The sequence below is a fragment of the Oncorhynchus mykiss genome, chromosome 19 (genome assembly GCF_057628025.1).
Source record: "Oncorhynchus mykiss isolate SJ-2025 chromosome 19, ASM5762802v1, whole genome shotgun sequence".
Classification (NCBI taxonomy): domain Eukaryota; kingdom Metazoa; phylum Chordata; class Actinopteri; order Salmoniformes; family Salmonidae; genus Oncorhynchus; species Oncorhynchus mykiss.
The window spans coordinates 23,155,580-23,169,644 of NC_143040.1; the positions used below are offsets into that span (position 1 = coordinate 23,155,580).

The window sequence follows — 14,065 nt, forward strand, 5'->3', positions numbered from 1 at the left end:
TACAGTACTGTTTCACTTTCCCTTCTTGAACAACATACAACACAGATCATATCCTATTGTAAACAATTTAGCCTACAACACATTTCAAACTGGCAATACTCACTCACTCTGGCTGTGGATGAGATCCCCTCCCACACTCACACATTCAATGTGATGGCTGTGATTTCACACTATCAGCAAGTGCTCTGTAGTCTGGCTCAAAGTATCAGCCTTTCTGCGTCAAACTGTCTTGTGAGATGTCTATTAGTTAGACAAGACCTGTTCTTTGACCTGGTTATTTTCATCTATGAACGGGCCATCTCACAGAGATTTGTCGATCCAAAGTAGGACTTTGCCATAAGTGCGCTGGATGAAATGAGGGGGAACTTTTCAGTGTTTATTTACAAGACCCCAAAATCACTGTCTCTTGATCTTGCTTTCAACTCGATGTCATTTTGCAATTCAATTATCTCCACGTCAACTCCGATTGGTAAAGCAAATACTTGCTGGAATTTGGCAGACACCTCCTGAATCCCAATGGGGATGAAAGGGTTTGAGATAAATGCAACAACCTCCCCTGTCATTTAACTCCTGAAAACGCCTGCTTCAATTCAGATGGCAGTTTCTCCAGGTGGGCACAGAATTCTTGCGGGAGAAAAACACCTTTGTTTTCGATGTTTTGCGACATTTTCTCCAGGTTTGGGAAGTGCACCGGCCTTCCATTCCTCAGCTGAGAGGCCCACACCCCCACCTTGGCCTTAATTGACAGCGTTGATCATGTGTTCCACGTCTCTGTCTTTTCCCTGGAGCTTGTAGTTGAGCTGGTTCAGTTTTGCTGTTATGTCCTCATGCTCCTCATTTCGAGAATCCCGAAATGATTTGATCTCGGGCAACAAGTCAACAAATGGCTGCAGTACTTTCCCGCGACTCAACCACCTTACGCAAGCGTGGAGAATCAAGTCACCGTATGCGGGCATCGAGCTCATCTAATAAAGATTTAAACAAGCGGTGCTGAAGTCCTTTTGCGCGAATCAAGTTAACAATCATAATGACAAGTGTCATGACATGAGACAAGTCCACAGCTTTACTAGCTAGTGCTTGCTGATTGATCACACAGTGATAGTTCAAAAACTCGGAAATCGGGATCACGACTGCCCGAATGCACCCCACGCATTGCCGGTGTCCGTCTGTAGTGATCGCTACCAGCTTATGAATGGGAATGCTGTTATCATGCACATAACGTTTACAATCGTTGTAAATGTACTCACCTCTCATCCTCCCATTTAATGGTAAGACGCCTTAGTAGTTGAAACCTTAAAAGCCATGCGAACAAACACCATCAGCTGTGCAGTGTCTGTCATATCCTGGGATTCGTCAAATTGCAGTGAAAAAAACTCAGTGATATCCTTGAGCACTTGTTGATTCACGTCCTCCTACAACAACTCTACCCTTCTTGTCACAGTGGCTGGGCCAATTGGAACGCTTCCGACAGCATTTTTAATGTCCTCTTTGTTTTTCAAATTCTTTGAATAACGTCTCGGGGGGCAACGGCCATTGCCTCCAGGTATAGCTCTCCATCAGTGAACGGGTTCTTATGTTTAGCCAAGAGATGGCTGACACGGAAGGATGCCTCTGTTGCACCCTCCTTACTTTTAGCTGCTGGTTTGGTAAAAAGCGACAGCTGTGCTTTCAATATAGACTTGAGCTCATCAACTTTCTTTGAAAGAAGCGTGCTCTTTAGCAGGTAGGTTTCTTTGGGATGGATGGTGGTGGTGCCCTCCACGTTAGCCCTTTTAGCGAGCACTACAGCCTGATGGCAAATCCTGTTGTCCTTAACTACCGTTGGGCATCCGCCATCGTTTTGTTAGTTTGATGCTTCCAAGATCGACGGGTTGGTTACACCTGATTTAAATGGAGATGGGGTTGTGGATCCAGAGTAACAAGGAGTACGAGATGAATGGTATTACATGTCTATAGATAGGGTGCCCCTGTAAATCCTCTATATCAGTCGCTATCTAGGCCCAATCTGACACAATCACCGGAGTGAACCCCAAAATGGATGCCATGTAAAGACACATTGTTCCGCTTCATCTGATTTAGCCATTATATTGACTGATCATTATAAGTCTATGGATTCAACAAGAGAATATGACAGTACTGTGATATTGCTTGGTCTGATTAACAGAAAAGTTACTATAATTCAAATTGAACCTCTGATTATGTACCCATCTGTTTATGTGGAGGGGAAAAGACAGTGGTACAACCATATTAAAATGAGCCTTTATTCATCTTGAGTCATTTTATTTCCACTCAACTTCTCCTCTCCTGTATAAGTGACTTCTAAGATGATGAACTTCCGCAAAGTGGGAGAAATCTTCAGGTGCATATAGGTAGAGAAGAGCGACTTTGCAGTGGCTCGCTACACACACACCCCGTCATTTCACCTACATAACAGCAGGTCTGTCGTCAAAGACCTTGGTCACAGCGCTACAAAGACGTTAATGAGACGTCGTCACTTGGTCACTAAAGACGGGGGAAAGAGACATTATCATTATTCAACACAGGTGCAGTTGTGTTCGCTACTGGAGAGGAAAAAGAAAGAAGGGAAAAAGAGAGGGGTGGATAGAGAGAAAAGACAGAAAGGAAGAGATGCTGACAGGTGAGGCAAAGCGACAGACGGACCCATACCAAAAAATGTAACAAATATAACGTGAAATATACACAGTGTAGAAAACATTAGGAACACCTTCCTAATATTCAGTTGCACCCTTTTGCCCTCAGAACAGCCTCAATTTGTCAGGGCATGGACTCTACAAGGTGTCGAAGGTGTTCCACAGGGATGCTGGCCCATGCTGACACCAATACTTCCCACAGTTGTGTCAAGTTGGCTGGATGTTCTTTGGCTGGTGGACCATTCTTGATACACACGGGAAACTGTTGAGCGTGGAAAAACCCAGCAGCGTTGCAGTTCTTGACACACAAACCAGTGCGCCTGGTACCTACTACCATACCCCCTTCAAAAGGCACATAAATCTTTTGTCCTGCCCATTCACCCTCTGAATGACACACATACAGTGGGGCAAACAAGTATTTAGTCAGCCACCAATTGTGAAAGTTCTCCCGCTTAAAAAGATGAAAGGCCTGTAATTTTCATCATAGGTACACTTCAACTATGACAGACAAAATTAGAAGAAACAAAATCCAGAACATCACATTGTAGGATTTTTAATGAATTCATTTGCAAATTATGGTGGAAAATAAGTATTTGGTCAATAACAAAAGTTTCTCAATACTTTGTTATATACCCTTTGTTGGCGATGACAGAGGTTAAACGTTTTCTGTAAGTCTTCACAAGGTTTTCACACACTGTTGCTGGTATTTTGGCCCATTCCTCCATGCAGATCTCCTCTAGAGCAGTGATGTTTTGGGGCTGTTGCTGGGCAACACGGACTTTCAACTCCCTCCAAAATATTTTCTATGGGGTTGAGATCTGGAGACTGGCTAGGCCACTCCAGGACCTTGAAATGCTTCTTACGAAGCCACTCCTTCGTTGCCCAGGCAGTGTGTTTGGGATCATTGCCATGCTGAAAGACCCAGCCACGTTTCATCTTCAATGCCCTTGCTGATGGAAGGAGGTTTTCACTCAAAATCTCACGATACATGGCCCCATTCATTCTTTCCTTTACAGTCGTCCTGGTCCCTTTGCAGAAAAACAGCCCCAAAGCATGTTTCCACCCCCATGCTTCACAGTAGGTATGGTGTTCTTTGGATGCAACTCAGCATTCTTTGTCCTCCAAACACGACAGGTTGAGTTTTTACCAAAAAGTTATATTTTGGTTTCATCTGACCATATGACATTCTCCCAATCTTCTTCTGGATCATCCAAATGCTCTCTAGCAAACTTCAGACGGGCCTGGACATGTACTGGCTTAAGCAGGGGGACACGTCTGGCACTGCAGGATTTGAGTCCCTGGCGGCGTAGTGTGTTACTGATGGTAGGCTTTGTTACTTTGGTCCCAGCTCTCTGCAGGTCATTCACTAGGTTCCCCCGTGTGGTTCTGGGATTTTTGCTCACCGTTCTTGTGATCATTTTGACCCCATGGGGTGAGATCTTGCGTGGAGCCCAGATCGAGGGAGATTATCAGTGGTCTTGTATGTCTTCCATTTCCTAATATTTGCTCCCACAGTTGATTTCTTCAAACCAAGCTGCTTACCTATTGCAGATTCAGTCTTCCCAGCCTGGTGCAGGTCTACAATTTTGTTTCTGGTGTCCTTTGACAGCTCTTTGGTCTTGGCCATAGTGGAGTTTGGAGTGTGACTGTTTGAGGTTGTGGACAGGTGTCTTTTATACTGATAACAAGTTCAAACAGGTGCCATTAATACAGGTAACGAGTGGAGGACAGAGGAGCCTCTTAAAGAAGAAGTTACAGGTCTGTGAGAGCCAGAAATCTTGCTTGTTTGTAGGTGACCAAATACTTATTTTCCACCATAATTTGCAAATTAATTCATTAAAAATCCTACAATGTGATATTCTGGATTTTTTCTCTCTCATTTTGTCTGTCATAGTTTAAGTGTACCTATGATGAAAATTACAGGCCTCTCTCATCTTTAAGTGGGAGAACTTGCACAATTGGTGGCTGACTAAATACTTTTTTTGCCCCACTGTACATAATCCATGTCTCAAGGCTTAAAAATCCTTCTTTAACATGTCTCCTCTCCTGCATCTACACTTATTTTGAAGTGGGGTTAACAGGTGACATCAATAACGCATCATAGCTTTCACCTGGATTCAACTGGTCAGTCGGTCATGGAAAGAGCAAATGTACCTAATATTTTGTACACTCAGTGTACAAAGAGTACTGTAACGACCCTGGGTTTATACGCACGGATATCGACTTTGCCGCTTGAGCATGCTTTTGCGGCACAGTCGATAGCGCGCTGGACACCGGGCTAGAAGGTTGAGGGTTCAAGACTTGCTCCCTGCTGTTTCATTACAGTACACAATAATAAAAATCATGGGACCACGCAGCCGTCATACCGCTCAGGAAGGAGACACTTTCTGTCTCCTAGAGATGAACGTACTTTGGTGCGAAAAGTACAAATCAATCCCAGAACAACAGCAAAGGACCGTGTGAAGATACTGAAGGAAACAGGTACAAAATTATCTATATCCACAGTAAAACAAGTTCTATATCGACATAACCTGAAAGGCCGCAAGGAAGAAGCCACTGCTCCAAAACTGCCATAAAAAAGCCGGACTACAGTTTGCAACTACACATGGGGACGAAGATCTTACTTTTTGGAGAAATGTCCTCTGGTCTGATGAAACATAAATAGAACTGTTTGGCCATAATGACCATCATTATGTCTGGAGGAAAAAGGGGGAGGCTTGCAAGTCGAAGAACACCATCCCAACCGTGAAGCACGGGGGTGGCAGCATCATGTTGTGGGGGTGCTTTGCTGTAGAAGGGACTGGTGCACTTCCCAAAATAGATGGCATCATGAGTCAGGAAAATTATGTGGATATATTGAAGTAACATCTCAAGATATCAGTCAGGAAGTTAAAGCTTGGTCGCAAATGGGTCTTCCAAATGGACAATGACCCCAAGCATACTTCCAAAGTTGTGGCAAAATGGCTTAAGGACAACAAAGTCAAGGTATTGGAGTGGCCATCACAAAGCCTTGACCTCAATCCTATAGAAAATTTATGGACAGAATAGAAAAAGTGTGTGTGAGCAAGGAGGCCTACAAACCTGACTCAGTTACACCAGCTCTGTCAGGAGGAATGGGCCAAAATTCGCCCAAGCTTGTGGAAGGTTACCCAAAACGTTTGACCCAAGTTTAAATTGTTTAAGGCAATGCTACCGGAAAAGTCCGGTTCTTTTTTTTTATGGCCACTTCACACGCTCTCGCACTGCCTTTTTGTCAGGAGTGAGTGGGGATGATTTCATATTCTGTAAACATGTCTACATGGAGGTTGTTTGAGTAGCACACCTAAAAAGGCATCTGATATGGAGTTATCCTTCTCCAAATATCTATTCTATTTTTTCTCACTTTCTTCTGTCCAGGTCCAACCACTAGCTCGATTGGCAAACCTGTTTCTTGGCAACGCAACAGTTTAGTGTGGGATATTGAATTGACCTGCATATTCACAGTATTACACACACACAGCAGATCTGTGCTTGGATATTACCCAAAATAGTGTGTGTCTTTTGAGGAATTAGAGCTTTTGTCAATGTAGAGTACTTCTACCACCTGATTGCACCTCTATTCAAAGTAATAACTAAAAACAATGAGAGACAAAGCTATAGCAGTTTCCATATTTTTTTGCATAAACGCTGTACACTTGAATGATTTTAAAACATTGCTCATAGTTTATTAGGTTGACATTGCATGTGCAGCACACAATGTGTTTAGTGTTTCGGTACTCCCGCCATTTGTGACATTGTCTAACATTTTATTACGACTAAAACAGTAACGATTGGAAGAGTATCCTGACGGTGGGAAAAAAAATGCATCTAAAAGACACCGCAGTGAAAGTAACCCCATGTCAATTAAAATAAAGTTCCGCACTGTAAAAGACAAACTAAATCTTTACCATGAAATGTTTCTATAAGATTTAACATTTACAGTAGAGGTGTAGAGATGTCCACTCTTTCTTTCCCTCTTCTTTCTTTCTCAAGGTGAGTGTGTTTCAGCCTGTTCCGCTGAACATCCCAGAGTTAATAGAATCAAAATCGATGACAATCTTGTTTCGCTTGGGCTTGAACTGCCTGCGAAACAAACAGACACACACAGAGGGAGAGAGCGTTGAGAAGAGGAGAAAAAGCAAGTCACACTTTGTGAAGCCATGAACTTTTCCGGAACTTGTTCAGCACAGGGACTGTTTTGAGTCAGAGACAGGGGGAGGCAGCAGAGACAAAGATGAAAGGATGGGACACGGGTAAAACAAAAAAAGAGAGAAAGAAAGAAACTCTTTTCTTTTTCTCCTGCGCCCAGGAAGGAGCTCTGGGGGATCCAATTACCCATAAGCTTGCCTGGGGAGAGGGGGTGTAGGGTGGAGCGGCCGCCCCCTCGAGGAGGTACTGACAGGGACCAGGGATGCATTTTGCCCCCTTATCGCCACAACCCCCTGCCGAGGTCCCCAATACCAGCAGAGAGTAGACTACTCCTGTCCTCATCGCTCTCTTTATGTCTCTTTACTTATCTCTCGCTGTCCCTCTTTCTCAGTCCCCATGCCTGGACTCCCCGTACAGACCTGAGGCTGTATAGTTAGATCAAGTCTATTAGCAGGACCCCTGGATCTGTCCCGGGGCCCTGGAAAGAGAGGCCTGTAAGCAAGCGCATCGCAGGCTACATCCCAAATGGCACCCTATATAGTGCATTACTTTTGACCAGTGCCTAGGGCACCACTTGGGACGTAAAAAGTTTTGTAGCACAACAGCTACGATTACCGCAGTGAAATGGCAGGCCACTAGCCTTTCTGGAGGCTTTTTATAAAGCAGTTTCTTAACACCTTGTCGTGGAGTACGTGCCCAGGCAGAAGAGAAGAGGCACTGTAGCGTGTCACAGTTCACCACTGCACGACACACTAAAAGCCTTGCTGCCTTGTAAAATGCCACCACTAATAGCGTTCCAGGACACCTTTCATTCTGAAGACAGACCCACCGTCCTGCACAGACACGCCCGTGGCCTGTTCACAGGCGCGCACACACACACACATAATGACACACACACACACACACATACACACACACGGAATGAATACTGTTTTGCCACCTGCTTTTAAATCCCAAGGCCAAAGATGTTCTCACTCAATCAAATCAAAATGTTATGTCGCATGCGCCAAATACAACCTTACCGTGAAATGCATACTTACAAGCCCAACGCACGTTTTTTTTAAAGTAAGAAAATACTTGCGGGGGGGAAAAAGTGACAAAATAACGAGGCTATATACAGGGGGTACCGGTACCGTGTCAACGTGTTGGGGTACAGGTTAGTCAAGGTAATATGTAAAGTACCAGTCAAAAGTTCAGACACACCTACTCATTCAAGGGTTTCTTTATTTGGACTATTTTTCTACATTGTAGTGAAGCCATAAACTATGAAACGCATGTGGAATCATGTCACCCAAAAGTGTTAAATCAAAATATATTTCATTTGAGAATTTTCAAAGTAGCCACCCTTTGGCCTTGACAGCTTTTCACACTCTTGGCAATCTCTCAACCAGCTTCATGAGGTAGTCACCTGGAATACATTTCAATGAATTTGTGGAATTTCTTTCCTTAATACGTTTAAGCCAATCAGTTGTGTTGTAACAAGGTAGGGGGGCATACACAAGATAGCCCTATTTGGTAAAAGACCAGGTCCATATTATGACAAGAACAGCTCAAATAAGCAAAGAGAAATGACAGTCCATCATTACTTTAAGACATGAAGGTCAGTCAATATGGAACATTTCAAGAACTATGGAACTGGCTCTCATGAGGACCGCCAAAGGTAAGGAAGACCCAGAGTTAGCTCTGCTGTAGTCCACAATCAGCTCATCTTACTCACATTGAGGGAGAGGTTGTTGTCCTGGCACGACACTGCCAGGTCTCTGACCTCCTCCCTGTAGGCTGTCTCATTGTTGTCGGTGATCAGGCCTACCACCGGTGTCGTTGGCAAACAGAATGATAGTGTTGGAGTCGTGTGTGGCCATGCAGTTGTGAGGTGAACAGGGAGTACAGGAGGAGACTAAGCATGCACCCCTGAGAGGCCCCCGTGTTGAGGGTCAGCATGACAGATGTGTTGATGCCTACCCTTACCACCTGGGGGCGGCCCGTCAGGAAGTCCAGGATCCAGTTGCAGAGGGAGGTGTTTAGTGATGAGCTTTGAAGGCACTATGGTGTTGAACGCTGAGCTATAGTCAACAAACAGCATTCTCACGTAGGTGTTCCTTTTGTCCAGGTGGGAAAGGGCAGTTTGGAGTGCAATGGAGATTGCATCATCTGTGGATCTGTTGGGGCAGTATGCAAATTGTAGTGGGTCTAGGGTTTCTGGGATGATGTTGTTAATGTGAGCCATGACTAGCCTTTCAAAGCACTTCATGGCTACAGACGTGAGTGCTACGGGCCTGTAGTCATTTAGGCAGGCTACCTTGGCGTTCTTGGGCACAGGGACTATGTTCGTCTGCTTGAAACATGTAGGTATTACAGACTCGTTCAGGGAGTGGTTTGAAATGTCAGTGAAGACACCTGCCAGTTGGTCAGCGCATGCTCTGAGTACGAGTCCTGGTAATCTGTCTGGCCTTGTGAATGTTCACCTGTGTTCACATCGGCTACGGAGAGCGTGATCACACAGTCGTCCGGAACAGCTGGTGCAGTGTTGCTTGCCTTGAAGCAAGCATAGAAGGCATTTAGCACGTCTGGTAGGATCGCGTTACTGGGCAGCTCGCGATTGGGTTTCCCTTTGTAATCCATAATAGTTTGCAAGCTCCGCCACATCCGACGAGCATCAGAGCCGGTGTCGTAGAATCCAATCTTAGTCCTGTAAAGATGCTTTGCCTGTTTGATGGTTTGTCGGAAGGCATTGTGGGAAAGTCTTGCAGCTTAGCATCCGCATCATCAGACCACTTCCGTCATAAGCGAGTCACTGGTACTTTGCGCTCGAGTGCTTGCTTGTAAGAAAAAACCAGTAGGATAGAATTATGGTGAGACTTTCCAAGTGGAGGGAGAGCTTTGTATGCGTCTGTGTGGAGTAAAGGTCTATAGAGGTTGTTGTTGTTATACCATCATAGACCATCACCCGTGTTACCGGAGGTTGCTGTCATGCTGATGAACGGAAAACCCAGCCAACTATATATTATCCATGTCCTTGTTCAGCCATGACTCAGTGAAACATAAGATATTACAGTTAATGTCCCATTGGTAAGATAGTCTAACGCGCAATCTCTTTTCCAGAGATTGCGCGTTAGCCCGTAGGAGAGATGGTAAAGGCATTTTCAAAGGCTACATTTCAGTCCAGATAATATTTGACAAACTACAGTAAATTTTACAAAACACAAAATGTATTTTTCTGTAATGCCTATTTTTGGAAAGGGGAGGGTGCCCAACCAACGTGAGTCGAGGTTCTACCAAAGAAAGAAAAAAGTACTCATAATTGAAAAGGAAAAGGCGTAACACTTGCTCACCATTAGAAATCTGTTTTTTTTTTAGCAGGGTTAAAAGATTAATGCTTCAGCCTTCAATAAAGGCAATAATTCTTATCTACAAATAAAGGTCAATTCAACTGGTTATACTGCGTCAACACTGATTCATTCATTCGTGTATTTTCCTCAAGGTCAAAAATGTTCCTTGAAACTTCTATTGAGTATGCGATCCAGTTAAGAGTCAAATTTAATACACGCTTTCGGTCCAAAATGCCAACGGATACAGATGGAAAAAAAAGAAAGAGGGATGGAGGAAAGGAGAGGAATAAAATAGTCATTGCAAACGTGTAGGAGGAAGTACATGATCAGCTAGCTCAGGGATTTGGCCTCGTTTCCCAAACTCGGGTTCTGGGGATCCCCCTGGGTGCACATTTTGGTTTTTGCCCTAGCACTACACAGCTGATTTAAAATAATCTAAGCTTGATGGGGGGCACCAGGATCGAGTTTTGGAAACCATGAGCTAGAGGACAACCTGAATAGGTGTGTGTGTGTGTGCATCCTCAATAAAACCAGCTATTGGAAGTAAACTCTACCCCCATATGAACACATCTTCAAAGCTTTCTATATATATATAAAAATAATCAGTGGAAGTGTATGGGTACATCCCAAATGGCACCGAATTCCCTGTAGAGTGCACTACGTTTGACCAGAGCCCTATGGGTAGTGCCATAATGTAGGGCACTATATAAGGAACAGGGTGCCATTTGGAACGCAAACACACATTATTTATATATATATATATATATATATATATATAGTATTTTTCTGGCTTCCTGTCTCCAACAGTAAAAGTCTCTTATTTGATCTGACGAGGATGAAGTATTAAGACAGTATTTAAATACCTGAGCTGTAACCCTGTGTGTGTAATGTGGCTCAGGGGGAGATTTCCAAGCATGTGTGGTAGCGAGACATTTCAATGGGAATCAATTAAAGAACGTTCTGCTTGTTCATGTACCTGCAAATAAGGACATGTTGGTGAAAAATATGCTTTATCTTTCCCCGTGTGTATATGTGTATCTATAGAGTATGCATGTGCTGTTCGGGGTCTATACAGTTTGTTAAAAGTCCTGCAACGGGTCGGATACCCACGATTCCCTGCGGTTGAGCCACAAAAATAAATAATTAGTAAAATAATCGGCTTGCGGGTGGGAATGAAAACATTCAATACGCGGATCAGAACAATTATATTGCGGGCTGGAATTTTTTTAAATCAAGATTAATTTAAAAAAAATACAAACCCAGGAACTTCTTGTGTTGAACTGTGTTGCAAAATCAATTAGGCTATGTGAGCGGTGAGGCAGACATTGCCTGGGCCTAGGCTCCCAGCCACATAACCAGAGAGTGGAGCAGGAAACTGTCCAATAGTAGAATGTGTGGTGCTGAAACATTCCTACATTTGTCGACGTGCAGATCTTGTGTTTCCTTCTGCCACGTGACAATATGTTGCAAAGTTTATTTCCCCTGACTACTAGCTCACGTGAAGATGGGTAACGTAACAGGAGAAATAAAACCAAAAAGGTCACGATGGTGAAATACACCATTGTGGAAACTGGGTGCTGCTCGATTGAAATCGCCGATTTGGAAGGGTTTTGGAGTAGTTGTGGACAAGGACGACAGCAGTAGATGGATACACAGCCTGCAAAAGTGCAAGCAGGTATTTGTTAATGATAATTCAGTAGATTACATTAATTCAGGCTTTTGTTCACACACACACAGCCATATCAAGTTTAAACCTGTGCAGCCAATAGCCTACAAAATAAATGAATGCTATTTTTCCAGCCTATAGCCTATTTGATTCTGTGAATTGTTTACAATTTCAATTAAACTATTTAATTATCCAAATAATATTGAATGTAAAGGTATTGTTTTGTCGGCTACAGGCTTACATTTGGTAGTAAGAAAGCCTATAGAAGGCTCTTTTTCAAAATGTGAGTTGTCAATGTGCCGCATCGCATTGTGAAAATATGAAGATATAATTCTTAAAGAGGAGCTGAACTTCCTGATTTGGTCTTGGTTTTTCGGCTTGGTCATTAAGAAATGCTGCAGCCATGACTGAAGCCAAACGAGAGTTGTCTTGTGGGGACCGTCAATAAATTAGTTCATTAGGCCCCATCTATAGATTTCACATGACTGGGAATACAGATCTGCATCTGTTGGTCACAGATACCTTTAAAAAAAGGTAGGGGCGTGGATCAGAAAACCAGTCAGTATCTGGTGTGACCACCATTTGCTTCGTGCAGCGCGACACATCTCCTTCACATAGAGTTGATCAGGCTGTTGATTGTGGCCTGTGGAATGTTGTCCCACTCTTCTTCAATGGCTGTGCGAAGTTCCTGGATATTGGCGGTAACTGAAACACATCGATCCAGAGCATCTCAAACAGGCTCAATGGGTGATGTTTGAGTATGCAGGCCATTGAAGAACTGGGATATTATCAGCTTCCAGGAATTGTGTACAGATCCTTGCGACATGGGGCCGTGCATTATCATGCTGAAACACGAGGTGATGGTGATGGATGACTAGCATGACAATGAGCCTCAGGATCTCGTCACGGTATCTCTGTGCATTCAAATTGGCATTGATAAAATGCAATTGTGTTTGTTCTCTGTAGTTTATGCCTGCCCATACCATAACCCCACCATGGGCCACTCTGTTCACAACGTTGACATCAGAAAACCACTTGCTCACACAACGTCTGCCAGGTACAGTTGAAACCGGGACTCATCCGTGAAGAGCACACTTCTCCAGCGTGCCAGTGGCCATCGAAGGTGAGCACTGCGGACAGGTCAAGACCCTGGTGAGGATGATGAGTATGCAGATTAGCTTCCCTGAGACAGTTTCTGATAGTTCGAGCCGAAATTCTTCAGCTTTTCAAACCCTCAGTCTGGGTGGTTGGTCGGATGTGGAGGTCCTGGGCTGGCGTGGTTACAAGCGGTCTGCGGTTGTGAGGCCGGTTGGACTTACTGCCAAATTCTCTAAAAACAGAGACGGCTTATGGTGGAGAAATGTTATTCTCTGGCAACAGCTCTGGAGGACATTCTTGCAGTCAGCATGCCAATTGAACACTCCCTCAAAACTCGAGACATCTGTGTGTTCTGTGACAAAACTGCACATTTTAGAGTGGCCTTTTATTGTCCCCAGCACAAGGTGCATCTGTGTAATGATCACGCTGGTTAATAAGCGTCTTGATATGCCACACCTGTCAGGTGGATGGATCATCTTGGCAAAAGAGAAATGCTCACCAACAGGGATGTAAACACATCTGTGCATAACATTTGAGAGAAATAAGCTTCTGTGAGTGTGGAACATTTCTGAGATCTTTTATTTCAGCTCATGGAACATGAGACCAACAATATACATGTTGTGTTTATATTTTTGTTCAGTATAGAATATGTAGAGACATGACATTTATCAAAATATCTATCTGCTCCTTTCATCACACCTCTTTCCACACACTCACATCACATACACCCCCCCCCACACCACCACCACCACTCAATCCGGTGTTGTTTGTGAGAGCAGATTGGCAGCAGGTAGTTAGTTGTAGGCTGTATGGGGTCTGGTGCAGTCTGGCACTGCTGACCCCCCCCCCCAGTAGTCCCAGGACAGGTCGTTAGTGGGTAGGGTTTACACCCCTGAAACAACCCTCATATCCAGGCACTAAGCCTCATATCCAGGCACTAGGCCCCCCCAAACCATGCCCCCAACCCTTTGACACGCATGTATACAGGTTCAAAAACACACGTGTGTAACCCCAAGGGGAGCGCCATCTTAGCTCCAACCCTGTTTGTTTGGAACCTCTTCTCACAGAACTGTCAGCCCTCTCTGGCTGGCAGATGTCAATTAAGTCATCCACACTCCTCTTCCCTCCATCCAGGAGCAACACACACACACACA

The 14,065-nt window shown here is 44.2% G+C and overlaps 1 protein-coding gene across 1 annotated transcript in view; it reads right to left on the reverse strand.

The window, feature by feature from the left end:
• Nucleotides 1-6,330: 6,330 nt before the first annotated feature.
• The window catches only part of LOC110497396 (deoxycytidylate deaminase), a 43,754-nt gene continuing 36,019 nt past the window's right edge, over nt 6,331-14,065 (reverse strand). The window contains 1 exon segment of the mRNA XM_036954336.2: nt 6,331-6,752. Coding sequence (XP_036810231.2) covers nt 6,674-6,752 — 79 coding nt within the window. The 3' untranslated portion in view covers nt 6,331-6,673.